The following is a 22,969-nucleotide window of genomic DNA, read 5'->3' on the forward strand; positions in this document are numbered from 1 at the left end:
GTTTTACACTTTCGGTTACATTCATGACTGGAAACGGTAGTGACTCATTACACAAGATTCATCAGTTCACAAGGTTATATCAAACACAATCATGGACAATTTAGTGTCTCCAATTCACCTCACTTGCATGTCTTTGGACTGTGGGAGGAAACCCACGCAGACACGGGGAGAACATGCAAACTCCACACAGAAAGGACCTGGACCACCCCACCTGGGGATCGAACCCAGGACCTTCTTGCTGTGAGGCGACAGTGTTACCCACTTAGCCACCGTGCCCACTTCACTGTAACATTTCTATTAATTCTGTTTTATGAATCAGTATGTCATTATTTTAGTTATTAACAGTGAATTTTTTTACATTTTAGTTTCAGCTGGTTTGCACAGATTTGTATGCGACTAGTCACCAGGGCTTAATATTAACTTACGAGGCCTGTGTTTATTACAGTTGTATTTCATGTTTATCTGTATTGCCTCAGTTCAGTCTCTATCAGTAAGTTAGAAATCATGACAAGGTTCATAATCAGAATGAGGCCAGGCATTTAAAAAGCGTGGCTTTGACATTTTAAGGACAGGTATTGAATGAACTTGGCTTTTCCTACAGTGCAGAAGTCATGACAAATCTGAGTTTGTGTACATATATATGAGCCTGTTTAGGTGTGTGTTTCAGAAAGAAATGGGAGCGTAGAACAGGTCTGCCTGGTCCCTCGCCACGCCTGGGTGTCGTCCGACACCTGTTTCACAGGGAGGAGCCAAACCGAGCAAACTTCTTCATCTTAAACAGTCCTAAAACACTTCATTTCACACACACCATCAGAGAGGAACAACGTGTGTGTGTGTGCGTGTGTACACGTGTGATACAGACCAGAGATACTGAGCAAACCGAGGCGTGTGTAAGAAGGATTTAAGAAACATAGACGTGCACAGGTGACTTTTCACCTCAGCCAAACCTGCAGGATGTTTAAGAAGAAAGATGCCAGCACCAAGAATGCCCCCAAAGACAGCAACACCCTTAAGACATCATCCAGTATGACCAAGTGAGTGTTTGTACAGATATGTGTGTTGATTTTGAGGAGGTTCGGGCAACCAGAGACTGTGAAGTAAGCAGGTTGTTCAGATTCATGTCACAGATCATTACGTTTTTTAAGTAGAGAAACATCAGATTTGGGGACAGTTTTCCAAAACCAAGGTGTTTATAGACTCACTATGTTGATACTTTACAGAAATGTAGACGTGTTTTTCTTTGCATACATACTTATTTAGGCTCTTAGAACAAAAAAAAAAATCTAGAAAATGTAAATATTATCTGGTAGCCTAATTTTGGCTAACTTCTGCCAATTTGTGAACCTGGAAAACAATACATTAAGAAATATAACTGTTGACAAATTACTAAAAATTGCTAAAGGATGCCTTTAATATTAGACTTAAGTTATTTAGGCATATATTTAATATAATGTAATATACTATAATACAATATATAAGCCTAAATAACTTGAGTCTAATATTTAAGGCATCCTTTAGCATTTTTTTTTAATTTGTCAATTGCAGATCTTTTCTCAGATATACTACAGTTGCTAATGTTAAACACTAGCATATTAATATAATATTCAAATGTATATTAATTGTTTATTAATAAACCAATTTGATCACTGACTGACCAGACAAAAAGAGAATGTACAGGGAGGAAAAACAATTGTTTGATTGAATAAATAGATTTAGGGTTTGATTCATATTAGCCATTCATAACCTAGTGTCCTTTAAATTAAATTCATCTTCCTAGAAGGAACAGAACTGCAAACTGTTTTTTCTTCTCAGTGTATTTCTGTAAGACATGAATATAACTGATCACAGATTTATAAAATACCTTTATATGACCTTTACATGTCATAATCCAATTAAGCCCTGATTGGAGGAGTTAACTTCAGGACTCAACTCCAGTTGGTTTGAGGATGATGCAGAACCTTGACCTCTGCCCAATGGAATACGTTTAGGATGAATTGGAATGACGGTAGCAACTCCATATTAGTGTCCATAGTTGGAAGTGGGTGGCCAACAAGCTTGTTTTTATCTGTTCATATAAATTTGGTCATGTAGTGTACATCAAAAATTCCTTTAGTAAAAAAACACCAGATAAAGCATATATATGCTGTAAATGCCACATTGTACATTACAGTTTTGTGCACTACATACTTTAAATATCATATATTAAAAATCTTAAATCTTAAAAATTACTCACTAGTTCAGACTTACAAACTAAAATTACTGGAAAAACTGGAAATAATGTCAATAAAACTACACTATATAAAACTATACATAATGTTATAATAATAATAATAAGCCTGGGCGTTTACATGTATTGTAGGTTTAAATGCAAATCATCTTTCTATCATTGTTCACAAATCTGTAGTTATTCTTAATTAGTTATTCTTAAAGTTACCCCAACAGCCAGAATAATATATATTTTTTATTCTATTACTTGACAATTACCTAACAATCAATTTACTATAATAAATGATGTATCAAAAGAACTATATAATATAAATAAAGTAGTAGAAACTATATCACATTGTTATATGTGACCCTTGGCTCGTAATGAGTCATGAGTCACAGGTTCAGAGCTGCACCCGTTCTCACCTGGCCCTCATGGAGACACTGTGTCGTCAGTCTGAGCTGACTTAGTAAACATGAACACACCAGGACTGGTGGTTTCAAGGTAGCGCCCTGATGCTAGAACAGACCAGCCTGGTCCTACCAGTGTTAATGCTTGGAAACAGGAGAAGCTGGAGTGGCCAGACGGTGAAGCTTCCTGTCATAACTAATCCTGTCATTCCTCTGCTGGGTGTGGGCCCTGTCACTGACATGCCAAAGTCACATTACACAACACTTCAGCTCGTAATGGAATCGATTTAGTGATTTATTGAGTTTTGTAAAACTGTGACTGTTACATTAAAAAAATATAGATTTTTTGATGAATTAATATATATGTTATATAAGGATATATGTTATATAAGGATAAAGTTCAACCATGATGATGATTGGTATTAAAACTGGTATGCTTTCAATACAGAAAAGCTTAGTTTGAATATTTATTTCCATAGTGAATAAATCTTTCATTAGAAGACAACAATAGTTTCAAAACAGTTTTTGAAGAAACAGCAATTAGTAAAGTTAAAGAATCATTATCAGACTGGCTTATACATACATACACTCCAGTATTGTACCAATATTGAAAATAAAAAGAATTGGTCCTTATATATATGACATAATTCAAGTCATCTTAAATTTAGTTCTCTGTGGTCCACTTTAATTTTAGGACATAACAGAAGTGCACTAATTCAGAATACTAATATTTAAATAAGTACCCGTAGTGGTGTTTAAAAAATGCTGATTCAGTTAAATATCATCATTTAGAAGTGAGTAAATAATATTCTGTGCATGGATATCAGGTTAAAAAAGTAAAAATCTACAGGTCAAAAAGACTAAATCTGTTCTTTTGTTCTGCAGCCAGAAACCCAGAATCGCAATAGTGACTCATGGCCAATAAACAGCTACATAAACATACCATGCCTTTGTGTGGGTGCGGGATATGGGCGGGTTGTGGGTGTGAACGAGACACGTCTTATTACAGACTCCACCCGGCAGGGCAGTGAGTACGTCTGGTTGTGTCACATGACAGATTTAAAGAGCCAGTTAGGACGTCCTGTGTAGTACAATCAAGCCAAGGCATCTAAACCGGAGGGACAAAATGATGTATTTGTTTTAAACAAATATGGGGGGTCGTAAATTTAGAGTCTAGACTTGTGCATTTGTTATGCATTTGCAACAGCAGTTAACACATACTGGGCAAAAGTCTTTAAATTGTAAAATTCTTTAATTACAATTAAACTTTATAGGTTTTATTTTATTTGTATTAAACCTGAACACCAGTAGTTCATTGAAAATGTTCACATTTTGATTGTATAGACTCCTGGTACTCAGGTTTTCATACCAATCAAGCAGAGGTAGCTCTGGCATGGTTGGTATTAAAAACCTGCAGCTACTCTGGTTCTATGTGAGTGGGATAAGTAACAGGTTAATGGGTCCAGTGCTACCCAAAAATAATGGCCCATGATTGACGAATTATGCTCTTATTGAGGTATCAATCCATCATAGAGCAACCCACACAAACATATTCACTTACTAATTCACACCTAGTGGAAGAGTGCCCAACCAGTCCTTCTGCATTTTTTAGGAGGTGGGAGAAAACCAAGTTGAATCTCACAAAGACACAGAAGGAACAGTGCCTCATTAATGTGTTGACCCTAAATAGTACTTTCTATCATTAGAAAAGGAAAACCGGCAAAAAATTTTTTATTAGAAGTGTTTTACCAGGCTCATACTCTTAAAATATAATCAGGACTAGATAACATAAACCCTAAGTCCAAAAACATTTATTTTCAAGTACTGAATAAGAAGTATTTACCCAATTTGATTTACAATGATTACACCAAGCTGCTTAACCAAGGTGTACATAATTTTTATCAAACAAAACGAAAAATAATAAAGCCACACAACACCAGGGTCATTAAGACCTGGGTTCGATACTTGTCTCGTCATTCTCTATGTGTTTGTATGATTTCCTCCATGTTCTTTAGGTTCATTCTTGCATGCAGATGGCAGACTGGCTACTTTTAATTGACCCTCGGTTTGAGTGAATGGGTATTGAGGGAGATTGGAATGGAGATTGGTGTGTGTGATGCCCTGCAAAGTGCCATTTATCTTTATTTTTGCAATGCAACATTAGTATTACATTAATGATTAAATATAAATAATATAGTAAACTAGCAAGAAAACCCCCAAATATATTACTAATATTCAAGGTTATATTCAGATTATTATAAATAAAAGTAGTGAACATGTACCTTCACTTGTAGTTGGTGTGAAAGTCTTAGGAAGGATAATAGTGCATTATGAACCAGCTGAAGTCAAATGTTTACATATACTTGTCAAAACATGTATGAATGTCGAGTCAGTTAATGTTTACCGTGCAATAAATATGTTTTTAATCCTGCATTCTTTCTGGCCATGTGATCAGTAACACATTTATTTTGAGCTTGGTGCCAGTTTTAAAAGCAGCGACTTCTTTCTTGCTTGCAGCCATTAAGCTCATGTTAACAGTGTTCTAGAAACTTATAACTCATGGCAGACCTGCTGTTTTTTTTGCTGGTTCTTAGATTATACATGTCAGTGTGAACAAATTTCCTCCAAGCATGAAGTGACAGTTTGAGTTTTCTCTTGGTTTTCTCTCTGACCCCAGTGTTCCATGTAGTTTACAATGGCTGCAGTCAAACTAATCCTATTTATTTAGGCAAAAATCACCAGATAAAGTCAATAACAATCAGGTAATAAAGAGGGCATACCACAACATTAAATGATATTACAAAACTTTCTACACCAACAAATCATAGTTAGTGTATGTTCTTTAACCCAGCAGATATAAGGGGGTCAAATTAACAGCTGTTTTCTTATCATTTGATTACAAAAGTGAGTAGCAGCCACAAACTTCTGAAATCAATTGTACATTTGAAGCATCAAGCAGTGGTACATTTAAACACTTAATTTTTTCTTTTTAATTGACCAATATTTAGTGGTCTATTTTGCTACTACTTAAGATTCACCATAATTTGTTTTGCAAAAAATCTCTCAGTACTTTGCTGTGCTAAGATTAGCAATTAAATAATTTGACTGTAATACATGAAACTTTGAAATAAAGCATGAAATAAAAATGAAAAAATATCTACATTAAAAAGAAAACATTAATAAGTTCCTTCTCTGATCAACATATCTTGCCTTCCACTGCTGTTAAATCAGTTTTTGGGCGTACCTGCATGACTAATTGCAAAAAAAAATGATTAAATATTTAGCGAGTTATGTAACTTTTATAGAAATGCATATGAATGAATAGATGAATAAAGTCAGAACATCAGATGAGTCAAACCCTTTCCATGAACAATAGAAAATCAAACAATACATAATCAAGTTCTGGTTTTACAGATTTATAACTCACTGTGTATAAAACAATAATTCTTTATGTGCTATAGCAAAACCTGAGCCGTGGTTTAATTGTCCTCTAAATGTTTTAAATTCTCAGATCATTACACAGTGTTGCTTTAGGGAAACCCAGGGCATTCCCTCGTATCAGTATTCAGGCCAGAAGACTTACAGGGTGGGTGAAGTAGAAAAGTTGAGGGACGGGCAGTACAGGGCGGTGTAGCGTTTTTAGCATTGTTAGCATTGTTTTGGAGGAACAAAAGAGAACCATATACAAAAGGAAAGAAGATCACAGCAGCTCTCAGCTTTACTCTGTTTAGTAGGCTTGGATTTGCAGTGTACTTTGGCAGGTCTGTTGAAGTTTGTTGTGATTAGGCAAGATGAAAATTGGAGCTGAATTTAATTCAAAATAATCTGGTTGGTTTGGTTCTGGCAAGTAGAAACAAGTGCCATTTTAGCATCTGACTTTTGATTTGCATTCATTTATTTTATAGTAAAAATATCAACATACTGTAGATCATAAATGTACACAGATAACATTAGTACAGACCTACAGTCACATACAAGACATACTTAGTATAATCATTAAGATTAAAGGATAACCTAAAATATATTTTATATAAAATGTATCTATTCATCAGAGTCTACCTGCAGGATTGAATGTTCTGCTAATATACCATACAGCTCAACAGGATAAGATAACACAGAATATTCATTCCAAAATGTTATAGGTTACAAGTCTACTAAATGCTTCAGTAGGCTTTGCTAAGGGTGATCAGTATCCAATGTGTGGTGTACAACACGTACATGTCACAGATTTTCATCTGAGTAAGTAGGTGGGGTGCGGGTTTGGAGTGGAAGACAGAAAGTTGTGGAATGTCAGATATTTCGTAAATTTGAGAGCACAGATATCTGTCTTAGTCTTATTGTTCACACCCAAACTGAACCTACCAGCTTGACATGTCTGAAAACTGCCAAACCTGAAACAGCTCGACCTGCCACCTGCTTTTACAAACACATACTTAAGGGTGGGTGATAAGGCAAAGATTTATGTATTTGATTTGAAAAGAAAATGTAAGTAAGATAAAAACATTATGTGAAAGTGATTTTTAACATTTATTTTACAAAACATTAAAGCAGAAACAAGAGAGGAACAAGAGTGAAATTACCTGCAGTATATGTAAAAAGTGTACTGAGACATACTGTACATTATTGTAACATTGATCTCATATTCTTTCATCTCTTAGACCTACTCAAATAAAACCATTATTTAGGCTAAAATAATTTATAAATTTCTTTCCATTAATGGACGAGGAAGGTGGGCTGACAAATCCTGCACATAAATAGATGACTAAAACAATGCACCCATGTTAACCTAGGTAAACACAAGACCCAATAATCTGCCAATTTAGTGTTGCATTTGGGCATTTAAGATAAGATCAAAAATGTGATCAAAAGTAATAAATAAGACTTGCAGATTTTTTTTTTTTTTTTAATTATCTATTTTTTCCCACTTTTTTCCCTTAACTTTTATCCCCATTCTAATCGTGTCCAATTACCCTGATTGCGTCCTCTATACTGATTCGACCCTTTTTGCCGCTGACTGAGGACGCCACTCAACTGACTTGCACCCCCTCCGGCACGCAATGAGTACAGCCTGCATGTTTCACCTGCACGAGCCGAGTTCATACACCGAGAGACACTGCGCATGGAGGGTCACACCCCCCTCAATGTTATTCCTCAGCCCTGTGCAAGCGCCGTCAGTCAACCAGCAGGGGCCGCAGTTGTACCAGTTATGAGGACCTATGCTCCGACTCTACCCCTAAGCCCCTGAACAACAGCCAAACGTTGTTCATACTGCCACCCAACCCAGTCGGAAAGGTAGAGCTGAGTTTCAATACGATGCATCTAGAAACCCAACTCTGGTGCGCTAGCGTACTTTACCGCTGCGCCACCTGAGCGGCTGTGGCTGTGTCTAAATCTTAACTGAGTCCACATCATGATCTTTGTATATTGGAGACATAAACAGGGTGCATTACATACATAGACTTATACAAAGCAGCAACACCCACTGGAATAGACCCCAATCCCATGTAGGGCAACACACACTGATACATGTACTTACTCACACCTAGTGGCAGTTTAGAGTAGCCAGTTCACCTTCTGCAACATTTCTGCAAAATATTAACATGAAGTCAACATGAAACTCTTGATCACAGTGAATTTAACAGAACATGTTTGTGTGACTGAATCTTTACTGTTAAAGAATGAATCAGGTAAAACTGACCATGATCTTTAACTCTGACCTGCAGGTCTCAGGTGAATGACCTGGCCTTGATCATCGCTCGCATGCAGAAAAATGCAGACACTTTGGAAAAAGATGTGCTGCGGGCTGAGGAACTGCTGGTCATTGTGAGTTGCATCTCTGTATTTTAACTTTGCCATTTTTTACATTTCTGTACCCCTTTATTCTGTATCTTTACCTATTTCATTTTAAGGGTTCTGTAGCATAAACAGGGTGTCCATCACCATCTTTATTCAGCCATATATTAAAATTAATTATTTTTAGGGGTGAGTGATATGGCAAAGATGTATCACAGCCTACAGTACACTGGTTACCCCACTGTCTCTGTTTTTCACTATGGCAGCACCTGATCTACTATTTTATATGGTGGAATGATCACGTGCGATGTTTTATTTATACAACAATCACTTATGCCTCTTTTAGGATGCAGAATATGAGAAGAACAGCAAGCCATTTAAACACCAGTCGGAGAACTCTGCCCACTTGACAGAGGCTGAGGGGCTTATCAAAGACCTCTTTCTGGATTTGGACAAAGCCAAGAAAATGCAGCACCCACAGGCAGGAGAGATTGAAAAAGAGTAAGTACACCATGTCCATTCTATTTGGAGCATTAAGCAAACCCTTTTATCCAAAGCAACTTACAATTATGACTGAATAATTGCTCAGGGGCTCAGTCTTGCTCAGGGGCTGAACAGTGACAACCTGTCAGTGATGGGGCTTAAACTGGCAACCTTCTGATTACTAGTTCAGTACAATAACCACTAAGCTACCATCACCCCTGATACCAAACCACCGTATACCAAAACATAAAAGGCTGACATAGGATTGAACCCAGGTCCCCAGGACCCATGTTGCCTTGAGGCATCCACTCTACCAGCTGCACCTTCATGACATCAGTGTCATTTATATGCATGTCAAAAAATAAACCCCACTGTAAATGGTTTATCTTGTTTGAAATGGCACAAAATCACTGCACAATTTATGTAAATGATAAAACGAGCTTCTGCAGCAGGGAAGAATTGAACCACTGGAAAAATATACATGTAGAGTTAAATAAACTGACAACTTTTAAAAATTAGGACTGCCCTGCCCTAAATACATGTAGAAGACAGTTATTTATGCATCAATATATGGTTTACATTATTTCCTAGTGACTAAAAGACAGTTTTCATCAAAAAGCTTAGCATGTAATTCATTAAGATTAAAGATCAACATTGCAAATGACAATGTTACCACTGATAAAATTGTAAAATTTGGTTATTTCTTTACGTTTGTGTGTTAGCGTGAGTCGCCTGCATGAGCGCTGGTTAAAGGACTGCGTGTTCTACCGTGAACTGTACAAGCAGGTGAACGAGATCGGCCTGCAGCCACGCATCAACTGGGCTCAGGTGTTTAACCAGAAACAGGTAAGCAGAAAATGCATTCAGTCTCATGTTACCAGTGACCTCTTTATCCTGATCAGTCTTGGTGGGTCCACAAGGCAGGAATACAACCCACATATGGCTCCAGTCCATTGCAGGGTAACACATACTCACCCCTTTACTTACTTACTCATATCTAGGGGCAGTTTAGAGCAGTTAATCAACCATTTGTAAGAGAAGACCAGAGTATCTTAAGAAAACTCTCATGGACTTGAGGAGAATAAGCCAAACTCCAAACTGCTGCTCCACTGTGCCATTCTAGGCAGAAAAGACCTGACTCTATATTATTTCTTTTTTTGTTTTGTTTTGCTGTGCTAAATAAAATACGTAAATGATGTGTTAAATCAATAACAAGGCCAATCACTGGATACATCATAGATGATATATGATATAATCACTGTATACCTAATAAAGTTCAGTAAAATATTAATAGCATAAAAACTATAGTTATTACACTGCAGGAAGCCTTACAGTATATTTAGCCATGTTTGTTTTAATTTTTTTAATATACCTTCAGTGCAAGTAACTACTTCATATTTCTAAACGTCAAAATTAATAGACAATGCTGCAAAAACATTTTTTACATTTTTTTTTTTTACATAGATGTCTTCAAGCTGTGACTGCCAACAAAGGCTATGCAACACAGCATTAACTATATGTGTGTGTTACAGGCAGATATAAACTCAAATGCGTATGGACCCAGCATGGCCGAACTGGAGAAACAGATTGCAGCTCATAATATTCTGCACAAGGAGATTGAAGCCTACAATACACAGCTCAGCCCCGACAGCACCAGCTCCAAGGTCAGAATTATTAGAATAATCACACTAAAACCGTTTACACTTCAGTCATCATGTTTCATTTTTCAAGCTTTACTGCAACAGAATGATATAAACTGTCTACGAGTTTCCAGTGTAGTTCAGATGTAGTTGATACAGTAGTGTCATTAATTGAGCTGGAATTAATGTATAGTCCATGTTTAACATTTATGTGTTTTGTCTTACAAAATGCTGACATCTTATGTTGCTGTGTTTGTTATCTTAGGAGGAATATGCTGCACTCAGGAAGCAATACAGCAATTTATTGGTAAGTTATTTGTCTTCATATTAAGAAATTGGTGCAACTTCCCCTCCTTATCCAAAAAAGTGTCACCCAAAACAACTATAATTAAGGTGTAGGACTACTGTGCAACACCCCCTCCCCATCCAACTATTTGGGCTGTCCAAGCTACCTGTTTATCAAAACAGCCTAAATAATGAAATGGTCTATAAATATGTAACTGTGTGTCCTGTTTTGACACACAGGATAACTCAAAGTGGCGGAGTCACTACCTGAACAGCCTGTACGAGTACATGCAGGGCTGTAACAAAGAAGTGGTCTACCTGAAGGACGAACAGGCCAAGACCCTCCAACAGGACTGGAGCGACCGCATGGTGGATCCGTCCGATGTTCGCCGTCGCTACGAGGTAAGGCCAGAGCGCTGGTCTGGATTCAGTTTTGCACTTTATTATGAGATTGTGTGTAAAAACTGATCTCAACTTACTGTGTGTTTTTTGCAGAACTTCAAAAACGTCAGTCTGTTATCTCATGAGAGCGAGGTGAACAAACTGCAGGATGATGGCGATCGTTTGATGGAGCTGAAACACCCTGCTTCCAACACAGTTGAGGTAAACAACACAAAATGTGACCTTTAAAAGTGTATATGTGGCAAGCTAATTAGATATTTATTTGCTAATTAGAAATGACTTAATCAGTCATCCAACTTTCTCCCATTTTGGGTAGTAAGTCTAGTTACTTTTGGAGAAGTTTGTTTTAGTTTGTTTTATATCATTACACTTTTTTTGAAGCAAATTGTGTGTGTTGCAAAAATAGTCTGTACAGATGCTAAAGGTTTAGCACACTGCTATATTGGCAGTTGTGAGCAGTACTCAACTGAAAAATACACTCTAGCTTTAACATTAGCTTTAACAGCTGTTTTTATTGTTTTCCCCATTTTAATTAAATGTAGAACTATAAAATATTGACCACCTTAAATCATTATCATCAAAAATCAATCATTTGTAAAAATGACCCTAACTGTGACCCTAAGTGAAAAAGTTTTACATAGTTTGCTTGGAATCACATTTTCTTTAAAAAGAAAACAAACAGGCACTTTGGTAGCACGATGGTAAAATATACTAACCCACTACAGCTGAGATCTGTGGATCCAAGGTTCAAATCTCAGAGCTGCTATCAGGCATCTGCACTGACATGATTGGGAAATGTCTAAGTAAAAGGGAGGGGGACTGCTGAAACAGCATAGCCACTGGAAGGTGCACTTGCCAGTGCGCTCTTAGTGATGGTCAAAGCCCAGATCAAAATATGAGAGTTGCCTCTGACGTATGGCATGTGGCATGTTTGGTATGTGGACCAGATTTACTGTGGCAACCAAAAGAAAAAAAAATTTAATAAAGAAAAAAAAAATAAAACCAGTTGTTAGAATAAACATGTTTTTTTTCAGGCCCACAGAAACAATCTGAGAGACGAATGGCAGAAATTCCTGAACCTTTGCATCTGCCAAGAAACACACCTGGATAATGTGGAGAACTATAAAAAGGTAAGGTGATATGAGAGAAGTCCAACTGAGCAAGCACTGAACTTTCACCCAGAATGACTAAACAGGCATGTTAAACACTAGCCAGGCATGTTAAACATTTTTTACAATGTGTAGGCTCTTATCATGAAGAATAGTCTACTAACAAATATTATCTTCCAGTGATGGTCCTATGGTGGAGGTTTTACTGGTTTAAAATGTAGAACACGGACTGATAGTTGGTGTTTAATAATATGACCCTACATCTACCTTATAAAATGCTAACTTGAGGCAAAACTCATGTCTGCTGTGGGAAACCTTATTTGTTTAGGATCTTGACCACTTTTCTCTGTGCCTTTCTACAGTACCAACTAGATGCAGAGACCCTGTCTGAATCCTTATCAGGTCTAAGCTCCACAGTGGACCCCAAAGCTCTAGCTAAGAAGACCAACACAGAGACCCAGCTGCAACTCGAGGTAAAATCTTATCCTGGTGTTTAAAATAACAGTATGAACTTGTTTGCAGTTTATTCTATTTAAACTTCTTTTTACTGTTTAGTACCAACAGAATATTGTGCCATTTTTATTATAATTGTTGCAGATTTTGAAGTGAGTCAAAACCTGTGTCCCTTAATTATAATCGTCCAGAATTGACTTGTAATTGTTTGTTCCTAATCATAATATTTACTGACATTTTTTCCTGCATTTTTTATACATTAGTTGAACACTTAGTGATATTTTTGTACTAAACACCCAAATATTATCCAGAAAAGATTTTTTCTATTATTGTGATTAGAAATAATTGCAGGTCCTGCAAATTCTCTGATGTTTTATTGAATTTGTCTGAATCTTACAATCGCTAATTCCTGAAGCAACTCAGATCTGGTTTTCTGAAGAATATACCAAGAAATCAAAGTAAAACGGATCCATTTGTAAGAAAGATTTGTTCCTCATATCTCTTTCTCTCTCTCTTTCTCAGGCAGAGGAAAGGCCTCTTCAGCGCTGTGAGCAGCTTTTAGCCGACCTGAGAAAGCGCAGCACCTCCGTTGCTCCTCTTAAACTCCGTCGTACTGCCCCCACCCGCCCAACTACCGTGGAGTCTCTGTGTGACTGGGACACACCCAAGGTGTTTATCTTGATTTAGCATGTTTACACTCCTTTCTCTAATGCTTACACATTTATCTGTTTGACAAACAGCTTAGGCAGGTTTACTCTTAAACAAAGCTTAGCAGGTTAGAATTAAGGGCCTTGTGGCAGAGCCAGGATTCAAACCCACATTCTTACAGTTGAAAACCCACAGCTCTTCCCACTAGGCTACCACTGTCCCACTGGCAATGGTTAATCAGCAAAGACATGTTTAATATTTGAAGTTTCTTTAGTTTTGTTCTATATCTACAAGGCTAATGTAGCATCTGAACGATGCAAATCTGAAGTTATGGCGTTTTTACATAAATAGTAAAAATTAATAATGCGCTTTGTCTAACAGCATGTATCAGTATATATTCTACTCTTATCAAATATTTTGTCATCTCTAGGCATCCATATCCAGAGGGGAAAAATTCACCCTGAAGTCCAACACCAATGCAAACTGGGACGTGGTGTCTGCTGATGGGGTAACCAAAAGTGCTCCCGGGGTCTGCTTCCTGGTTCCTCCACCTGATCAAGATGCCATCAACAAAGTTGATCTGTAAGACTGTGATGCAGCACTATTTTACATTAATCTAAATTAGTGTCTGAGAATGTCACCAAGGACTTATTTTATTTAAAAGCAGGATTGCTATCATTTCTATCGTATCTTTAGAAGTTTAATGGGAGAAGCTAAAGCTGGTCGGATTATCATACTGTATAACCATTGTAGCTTTTTAAAGAAGCACTTCTTAAAAAGTTCTGATAAAAAAATATTGCTGGCATTCCATGAGCTGGCTACTAATTTTCACAATACCATTTAGAGGCTTCTTATTTCTGATACTCAGATTACCAAACATGCAAATAAATACAAATGCTAAGACTGACTCAATACAAGACCTATAAAACATCAGCTTTGAGTCACAGCTGTAATTTGTTAAGCCTTCTTAGATGATGGTATAATCAACAGCATATATTCTGTTACTACACCAAGGTACTTGTCATTTTTGACCCTCTTTAGCACTGCCCCCTGTGAAGAGGGGAGGACAAGGCTTCTAAAACATGCATAGCGAAATATATGTATAACAAGTCAATAACTATCTGAAATGCATATGCTAGTGGTGTTATTAATAAATACAGTAAGGCAACAGTCACAAATACCTGTGTGTGTTTGTAGGATGGGCAAAGAGATGGAAGACCTGAGAAAAAGGCGTACAGCAGTGAGGTCCACACTAAAGGCTCAGGTCCCAGAATCATCACAAGCCTTGAAATCAGGTACAAGACAGCTGCCTAGGGTGGCATTCAGTGCATGTGTGTGTAAGAGGGTCATGTTAACTGTACTGTTGTTAAGCTATTGGTTTGGTTTGCCAAATAGCAGAGCTGGGAGTTGGTTACAAAAAAAATGCAGTTAGCTCTTGTAGTCAAAACAGAATTTACTTCTCTCTCTTTGCCATCTTTCATGGTTACATTAAGCTTTCAATTCAAGTAAATATTGGTATGTCAGCATGTTTTACTGGTTTCTTAGTTTGCTAGTGCTAGGGCCGGCCCCGTGCTTACACATCATCAGAGCAAACACGCACATGAGTGATTAAACACATATTGTGCACAGACCAACTTGTACTGTGTTTTCGTTCTTCAGGTTCTTTGTCTAATAGTCTGGCGAACCCGAAAGCTGGAGAAATCAGTGGACGTCTAGATCAGCTTGACTTAGACCTCACAGCAGCAGAACAGAACATGTTGAACAGAATGAGAGTACCGCTGGACACCAACGATCCTACCAGAGATCTCACCAAACGCCTAAGTGACCAGGAGGTAAGGAAGGCTTCAGGAATAATAAAATATACTGTATTTTCAAACAACAAATGATACTGCAGGATAATATTGATAGTTTTGCATTGTTTTCTATAATCAGTTTAAGAAAAAACAGTTCGTAAATATAACTGAAGGATCAACGAGTGCATGATCTGTATGAATTATACCAGCATTTAAAGCTACATCTGGCTTTTGATATATTTGCACACCAGCACAATTTAAAAAAGAAATAAATATTTTCCCCCAATTTTCCGCAGAATCTAGTCATATCTAATTACCCGATTTGTATTTCCACCTCTACTGCTGCACTTCCACAGCAGACTTTATGTGCACAAAGTGGGTTCTTATGGAGATCCGTATTGCGCACAGAAAAACATGCACTGATCTCCATTATCACGCGTCTTATTATGCAGGTGCCATCGATCAGTCAGTAGAGCTTGTAACTGCAGCAGTTACGAGGAATCCCTATGGTCCTACCTCCCTTAGACTTGCCAATCATTGTCCATGCAGGTGCCCGGCCGGCCGTTTGCAGAGCTGAGATTCTAACTTGCGAGCTCGAGATGTCAGCACTGGTGGTACTAGTGTACTTTACCACTGTGAACCCAAGTGCACACAATTTATTACATTTTTTGAACTGTTTTATTGTAATTTACTGACCGCAGTTATACTGTATATTATTTATCATGATGTGATTTTAACATTGCTTGTCATTTGGACTGTGTAGTTTATGTAACTTTATTAGTGTACCTGCTATAAACTATATATATCAGGCCAGTCTACAAAGTACATATTATTTTTTTGGTAGAACTTGACTGTAAAATATTAAATAAATTAAATGAAGGAATCATTTGAATAATTAACTGATGCCGATGCAGAGAGCAGCAGCGGATTTACGCCAGCTGGAGCAGCAGAAAGCAGCAGCACAGAGGGATCTACAACCACTTTTGTCCATGGACCGCAATGGCCCGGTATCATCGGTTCTGCCAGAAAAACTGAATCGGGTCGATAACAAGACTACCAGCCTCAACGCTCTCAATGATCTCTACACCAAAAAGTATGGCATCATGAATTCCTTATACATCCACCTGCTGGATAAGAGTAGCATATCTTTTTCTATAATAACAGATCTATACTAACATTAGGAACTGTTTTCTATTGCAGGGCTAATGCATCTCTGAGCTTGGAGAGCCAAATAAGAAAAGTGGACGGAATTGTTTCTAACTTTGAGAAGCAGTTGAGTAAAGATGGTGCTATTTCAGACTCTCCCAATGCTGTGCAGAACCGCATCCAGGACTTGCAGGTAAGCTAAAGTTGATATATACATATGCACCTTTTAAAATGTGCCAGTAAAATGGCACAATCTAAAATTGCCATAAACTGTTCTAGACAGGTAAATAGTAAGACTGATGTTAAGAAAGCAAACAATACAAGAAATAAAGACATATATTTGTGTCAGCTCAGATGTCCTTTTGTGTAATTGGGATGCTTTTTGCAGTCCTGTTTTGTAATTGTTAATTTTTAGGTGTATATGTATTGTGTGTATTAAAGCAAATTCGCACTTACACTTAGTTTTAACATAATAAAAGTCATTTTATGTCATTAACATTTACCTTTAAATCTGCCCCCATAAACAGAGTCTGAAAAAAGAGGTGGCTGTTGCTCAACCCGATATGCAGAAGCTGAACAAGGACATGGAGATCACGGCAAACCTGTGCAGTTCCCTGCAGCAGGGATATCAGGAGTATTGCCCCGATATACGTAGACAGGAGACTCAGGTTAAAAACCTGCAGACACGCTATGCTAACATCAACAACCAGCTAGGAAACAAGTATGCTACAGCAGTGACATTGAGCAGGGTCAAATACAAAGACATCACACATTAAAGCTGAATAAGAAATTAACCTAATGCTTTAACTTTTTTCAACAGAGAAAGCCTTTTGCAAGGAGCTGTGACCAAAAATAATGACTTTCAGAACGCCAATCAGTCCCTAAACACATTCCTTGACAATCTGCCCAACAACAAGATCAGGCCCAGTGATGATTTAGCCCAAGTCAATGCCAAGCAAATGTCTCAAGTGGTGAGTTGATTTTATGTCCATAAACTGGACAACCCCTTATCCTACCAAAATATAGCTATAAATGCAGCCCATGTGTAGTTTTCCTGAATTAACACTGCTATTCTGTTTTGTTTTCAACAGAGGGTGGTAGAGGACATTAAAAGGAAAGGCTACGACGTGGAAAGAATGGTGGATGTCTCTCAGGACTTGCAGGATGTCCTTAGTGTAAGGTTACATCTGTGGTGATAATATAGACTACCTTAGGAAACACCAATTAACCAATTAACAAAGAATGTTTAACACGCTAACTTATGTTTGTTAACATTTTTAGGAATATGAGGTTAACTCTGACAAGTACAGATCTACTCTCAAAAACCCTGATGCAGTAAGAAAGCCCACCGTCTCTCTGGCTGACTCTGTGGCTAAACAGGTAAGGTGACTGAAATGCAAAGTACAGTAGACCCTTAACTTACAAATGTAATTGGTTCTGAAGGGCTGTTCTGAAGTCAAAATGTTCGTTAGTTAAACCTATTTTTCCCATAAGAAATCAAGTAAATAGAATTAATCTGTGCCAGACCTCCAAACCACCCCCTTACCTAACCTTTCTAATGTCTTAAATAGTCTTTTTTTTAAATACAAGTATATAAAGAAATTTGTTCGTACGTTAAGTTGAAAAAGATCGTCCGTAACCCAAAATGTTCGTATTGTAAATCGTTCGTAACTCTAGGGTCTACTATAGTGTAAAACACAACTAAAATCTGCCATGGATTCAAAACTTCTTGGAACAGAGGTGGATTAGAACCTCAAAGGAAACACTGGTTGAGGCGGAAAAGCAGTGGATTGTTGTATTCCAATTAAGGAACACAGACACATAGAAAGGATTATTGTAAACTGCTTTTTAATAGAAACTGCTGTGTGAAATAGCTGTGTTTACCATTACATTGCTGTGTGAAATAGCTGTGTTTACCATTAAATTGCTGTGTGAAATAGCCGTGTTTACCATTTAATTGCTGTGTGAAATAACTGCCAAATCATTGTGGTCTACAAAGAAATAACACATCACAATGTTTACAGAATGGCATTAACATCCCTCATCCCCCATACACTCAGCATGTAACAGTATTAGCAAGGGCTGATTATGCTACGATTTACCCAGCATGCACTAAAATACAGCATATGAACGATTATACCACGTTTGCCAACAACTTTGAATAAGTCATTAAACCTTACAAATACAAACATAGGCTTTCTTAATGGGTAATTACACTGTCAATAAACTCATATAACAGAATAAACAAACAACACAAGCTGCACGCTATTCTGGTGCTAATGCTATAAAATATGTATTCTTTATGATATTAACAGTTAAGCTTTATTTTGTTTCACAGGAAAAGACTGTAGTAAATCGCTATGCTAATGCAGCAGCTGAAAATGACCAGCTACTCAACCAGATGGACTTAGCAAAGAACCTTCTTGCAAAGGTATGTGCTAGCTTTATTACTTACATCCAAGTGTTTTTGAATAATTACCCAAAAATGTTTTTAACGCCAGTACTTACTACTATCTCTTCTCTGCCTGTTTACCCTTTCTTCAATAGAAAGAGGAACAAGTAGCCATAGTGCAGCAGTCTCAACAGCTTCAACAAAGAAGTGCAGCAGAGATTAATGACCTACAGAGGGACCTTAATGAGGAAATTAGTAGGCGCAACCAAGTAGAATCTGAGCTCAGGAGGTTTCAAGACAGAATGGTGTCCCTACGGAGCAGAAAAGGTGTGGAGCGTGTGCAAGAGAAGGAGGTTCTGGAATACTACCGTGACCCAAAACTTGAGGCAGACTTGAAAGACTTTCAGAGAAATGTTCATGAGGAGGCAATGAGACGCACCCAAACCCAAAGTGAGATCGATGTTCTCACCAGAAGACTCACATCTATGGAAAGCGGGCTTAAGAGTACCACGCCCAAACTGGTAACTAGAGAGGTAACCAATTACGAGAGAGACCCTCAACTGGATAGGGAGGCCAATAGACTGAGAGAGGAAATCAGCAGACTGCTGAGTGAGGTCAAAGTTAAAGACAGCCAAGAAGGTATACTGAAAACAGAGATGGTCATCTTGGAGCAAAAAAGACCCACTATTAAAGAGAAGGTGGTGCAGAAGGAGGTTGTTCGAGTAGAGAAGGATCCTGAGATGCTGAAGGCAGTCATGTCATTTAAGATGGATATTGAAGATGAAGGGGAGAGGTGCAGGTCTTTGAACAATCAAATATTTCAGTTCAAGAATCAGATCACTTCTCTTGAAAGACTCATCCCTACCTTAGAGCCCAAGTATGTGACCAAGGAAGTTAAGACAGTTGAAAAAGACCCGGCACTGATCAGTGAGTCAACCAGGCTTCGGTCCACCATAGATGAAGACAGACACCAGAATAATATGCTAACAAGGGAATTGGGTGACCTTCAGTCACGTTATATTCAAATTGAGCAGATCAAACAAAAGATTGACATAAAGGAGATTATTAACGAGATCTACAGGGTTTCCCCGGAGACTGAAGCAGAGACAGTTCGACTGAGAAGAGAACTTCAGGACACCACCAGGCAGAGTTCAGAAATGGAGAGAAAGATCAGTTTGGTCAGAATTGATCTGGAAGGTATCTATTCTCAGAAACCTACTATAGAGTATAGGGAAGTGGTTCAGGAGCTTGTGAAAGAAGAACGCAGCCCAGAAAATGTAAGGGAGATTCAAAAGCTCTCTGACCAAGTCTATACCCTGCAAAGATCTTTTAATACTTCCCAAGATGAGCTGAACCATCTAAGGAAACAACGAGATGAACTAAGAGCAGAAAAGTCAAAAGTGGAGACTCAGGTAGTGACTAAAGAGGTGGTCAAGCATGTCAATGATCCACTCTTAGAAAAAGAGGCAGATCGTCTAAGGAGAGAGGTACGTGAAGAGGCACAGACACGTAGAACAGTAGAGGAAATGGTATTTGATCTTCAGAATAAATTCATTTTGATGGAAAGACAGAAACCAGAAGAAAAGGTGGTGGTACAAGAGGTGGTACGGTTAGAGAAGGACCCAAGGCAGCGTATGGACCTTGAGAGGCTGGGAAGGACTCTGGATGAAGAGGTTAATAATCGCAGGAAGGCAGATCAGGAAGTGCAGCGGCTAAGAGCCCTGATAGAGGATAGGGAAAGAACGCTAAGAGAAAGTGATGAGCGACAAAAAAGGATTGAAGTTGAGACTGAGCTGTCAAGAATCAAATTCCGCATCAACGAGCTGGAGAACTCACCACCACCAGTTCAAGAGCACATTGTTATGGAAGAAGTTCTTAAAGTAGAAAGGGATCCAAAACTGGAGAAACTGACCAACAATTTGAGGGCAGACTATGACAAGGAGTGCAATGATGCCATGCGGTTAGAGAGGGACATAAGGAATCTAAAACTCCAGATTGACATCCTGCAGAAAGAGAAATCGTTTGAGAAAACTGTCTACAAGGAGGTGGTCAGGGTGGAAAAAGACCAGGTAGTAGAGTCTCAACTGTCTCACCTTAGAGATCAGTTGCTTCAGCAAAAAAATGCCAGACTAGATGTGGAGGATGAAATTCGACGGGCTAACGACAAGCTGCAGCGACTGCAAAGCAGAAAGTCAAACACATCATATGAGGGGACTAGCCTTACAAACCAAAGAGATTCCCTTCTAAACGAGAAACAGGACCTCCAACGTCAGCTAAGAGCTCTGGAGAACGAACAAAGAGAAATCTCTGTCTCATTCCAGCAGCAGTCTAGGCTCATGAGTGAAAAAACCCAAATTAACAGGCATAAAAGCATCAAGATAGAGTCGGACATTCAGCGTCTGGAGAGAGATATCTTGGATGAGAAGGACAGGATCTATAAGCGGGACAACACTATCACGGAGCTTAAAAACAGCCTGAAGAAAGAAGAATCTACTCAAGAAACTCGTACACAGGAGAAAAACGTCTCCACTAGAATTACCATCCTGGATCCTGAGACTGGTAAAGACATGTCACCATATGACGCCTACATTCAAGGGCTAATTGACCGTACCCAGTACATCCACTTGCAGGAGCTGGAATGTGACTGGGAAGAGATCACTACAGTGGGACCTGAAGGGGAGACATCGGTCTTGCAGGATCGCAAGAGTGGCAAGCAGTACCCGATTAAAAATGCCCTCAGAGATGGCAATGTGACAGAAACTCAACTCAAACAATACAAGGACGGCAGGATGCCCATATCAGAGTTTGCTCTTCTCGTCGCTGGAGAAAAGAAAAAGCTGTCTTCGATCACATCGACCACAATCCAAAAGACCTCACAAAAACCCTCATACAGCAATAATATCAAAAGCAATGACCGTCTCCCTATTTGTGGAATCTATGACAAAGACACTGATTCAGGCATTTCAGTGCGCCTGGCTCTGGCCCGAAAGATGATTGACCCAGCTACCGGGCAAAGGTTGTTGGAGGCGCAAGCAGCAACTGGTGGTATTGTGGACATCAACAATAAGGAAAGATATTCCGTTCATAAAGCAGCAGATCGCGGTCTGATCGAGTCCAGCCAAATGCAGCGCTTGCTTAATGCTCAAAAGGCTTACACTGGGGTCGAAGATCCTGTGACTAAAGAACGGCTGTCGATCGGAGAGGCTGTTCAGAAGGGTTGGATGCCCAAAGACACTGCAATGCGATATCTGGAGGTGCAGTACCTGACCGGAGGCCTGATCGATCCCAAGCAAACAGGCAGAGTGAACGCCGTAGATGCCGTGAAAGCTAAAATGATCGACAGTACGATGATGAGAGAGATTCAGGAAGAGGCAAACCATCCTAAAGATCTAGTGGATCCAGTGACGAAGCAGAAAATCAACTACAAGCAGGCGTTGGCATCCTGCAAGCCAGACAGATATTCAGGTCTACCAATGCTTCCTGCAGCAACCACCGATGCATCCTACATCCCTTCATACTATTCCCACAGATCATCTTACAACTACAAGTAGACCTTGTTAGAGCACAGCAGTCTCCACAGGTTCTGTTCAAATGAACGGTAAATGGCTGAGTAAAAACCATTAATGTTTAAAACATTGATTAATACTTTACTAAACTTGTTGTACACCTCAGGAAAATAAGTTGCCAATTTACACTTTTCTTTTTTTTTTTAAATCAATGTAATTCTAGAATAGAATAGAATAAATAGAATGTCTATTTGTCATATATACATATACATGTGTACAGTACAATGAAATGCTTTTTCCACATATCCCAGCTTGTGTGGAAGCTGGGGTCAGAGCGCGGGGTCAGAGCACAGGGTCAGCCATTGTAGGGCACCCCTGGAGCAGGCAGGGTTAAAGGTCTTGTTTAAGGGCCCAACAGGTGCTGCACGGCAGAGCCGGGATTCAAACACGCAATCTTCTTATTGATAACTTCTTTGTTTACTTTATCTGCATGACCGTATCTATTCATCAAAGAGAAAATATCATCTATCAAAGTTTATTTTACTTGGGATGACGGGTTGTCTTTTTTTCTTATTAACCGAAATATCAATATTATTTAAGTCTTTGTTTGCACCCAACTCAAAAAAATATTGTTCAATAAAATGTTAAATAAACGAGTCGTGTCTTCTTGATTTTTTACTTGATATAACAACTAAACTAAAAT

General features: G+C 38.5%; 2 protein-coding genes across 2 annotated transcripts in view; one reads left to right on the forward strand and one right to left on the reverse strand.

Moving 5' to 3' along the window:
* Positions 1–22,969, reverse strand: part of ten1 (TEN1 subunit of CST complex) — a 43,161-nt gene that overhangs the window by 9,012 nt on the left and 11,180 nt on the right. The window lies entirely within an intron of this gene.
* On the forward strand, positions 816–22,878 carry evpla (envoplakin a). Its single transcript, XM_062997832.1, has 22 exons — positions 816–1,034; positions 8,340–8,439; positions 8,756–8,910; positions 9,615–9,738; positions 10,425–10,556; positions 10,798–10,839; positions 11,058–11,219; positions 11,313–11,420; positions 12,254–12,349; positions 12,691–12,801; positions 13,304–13,450; positions 13,860–14,011; positions 14,627–14,724; positions 15,089–15,261; positions 16,137–16,315; positions 16,423–16,561; positions 16,896–17,089; positions 17,189–17,339; positions 17,460–17,543; positions 17,650–17,748; positions 18,707–18,799; positions 18,916–22,878. The coding sequence occupies exons 1-22, from the start codon at positions 955–957 to the stop codon at positions 22,309–22,311; spliced, it is 6,015 nt and encodes a 2,004-aa protein (XP_062853902.1). The 5' UTR covers positions 816–954; the 3' UTR covers positions 22,312–22,878.

This window comes from Trichomycterus rosablanca, chromosome 6, assembly GCF_030014385.1.
Source record: "Trichomycterus rosablanca isolate fTriRos1 chromosome 6, fTriRos1.hap1, whole genome shotgun sequence".
Taxonomy (NCBI): Eukaryota; Metazoa; Chordata; class Actinopteri; order Siluriformes; family Trichomycteridae; genus Trichomycterus; species Trichomycterus rosablanca.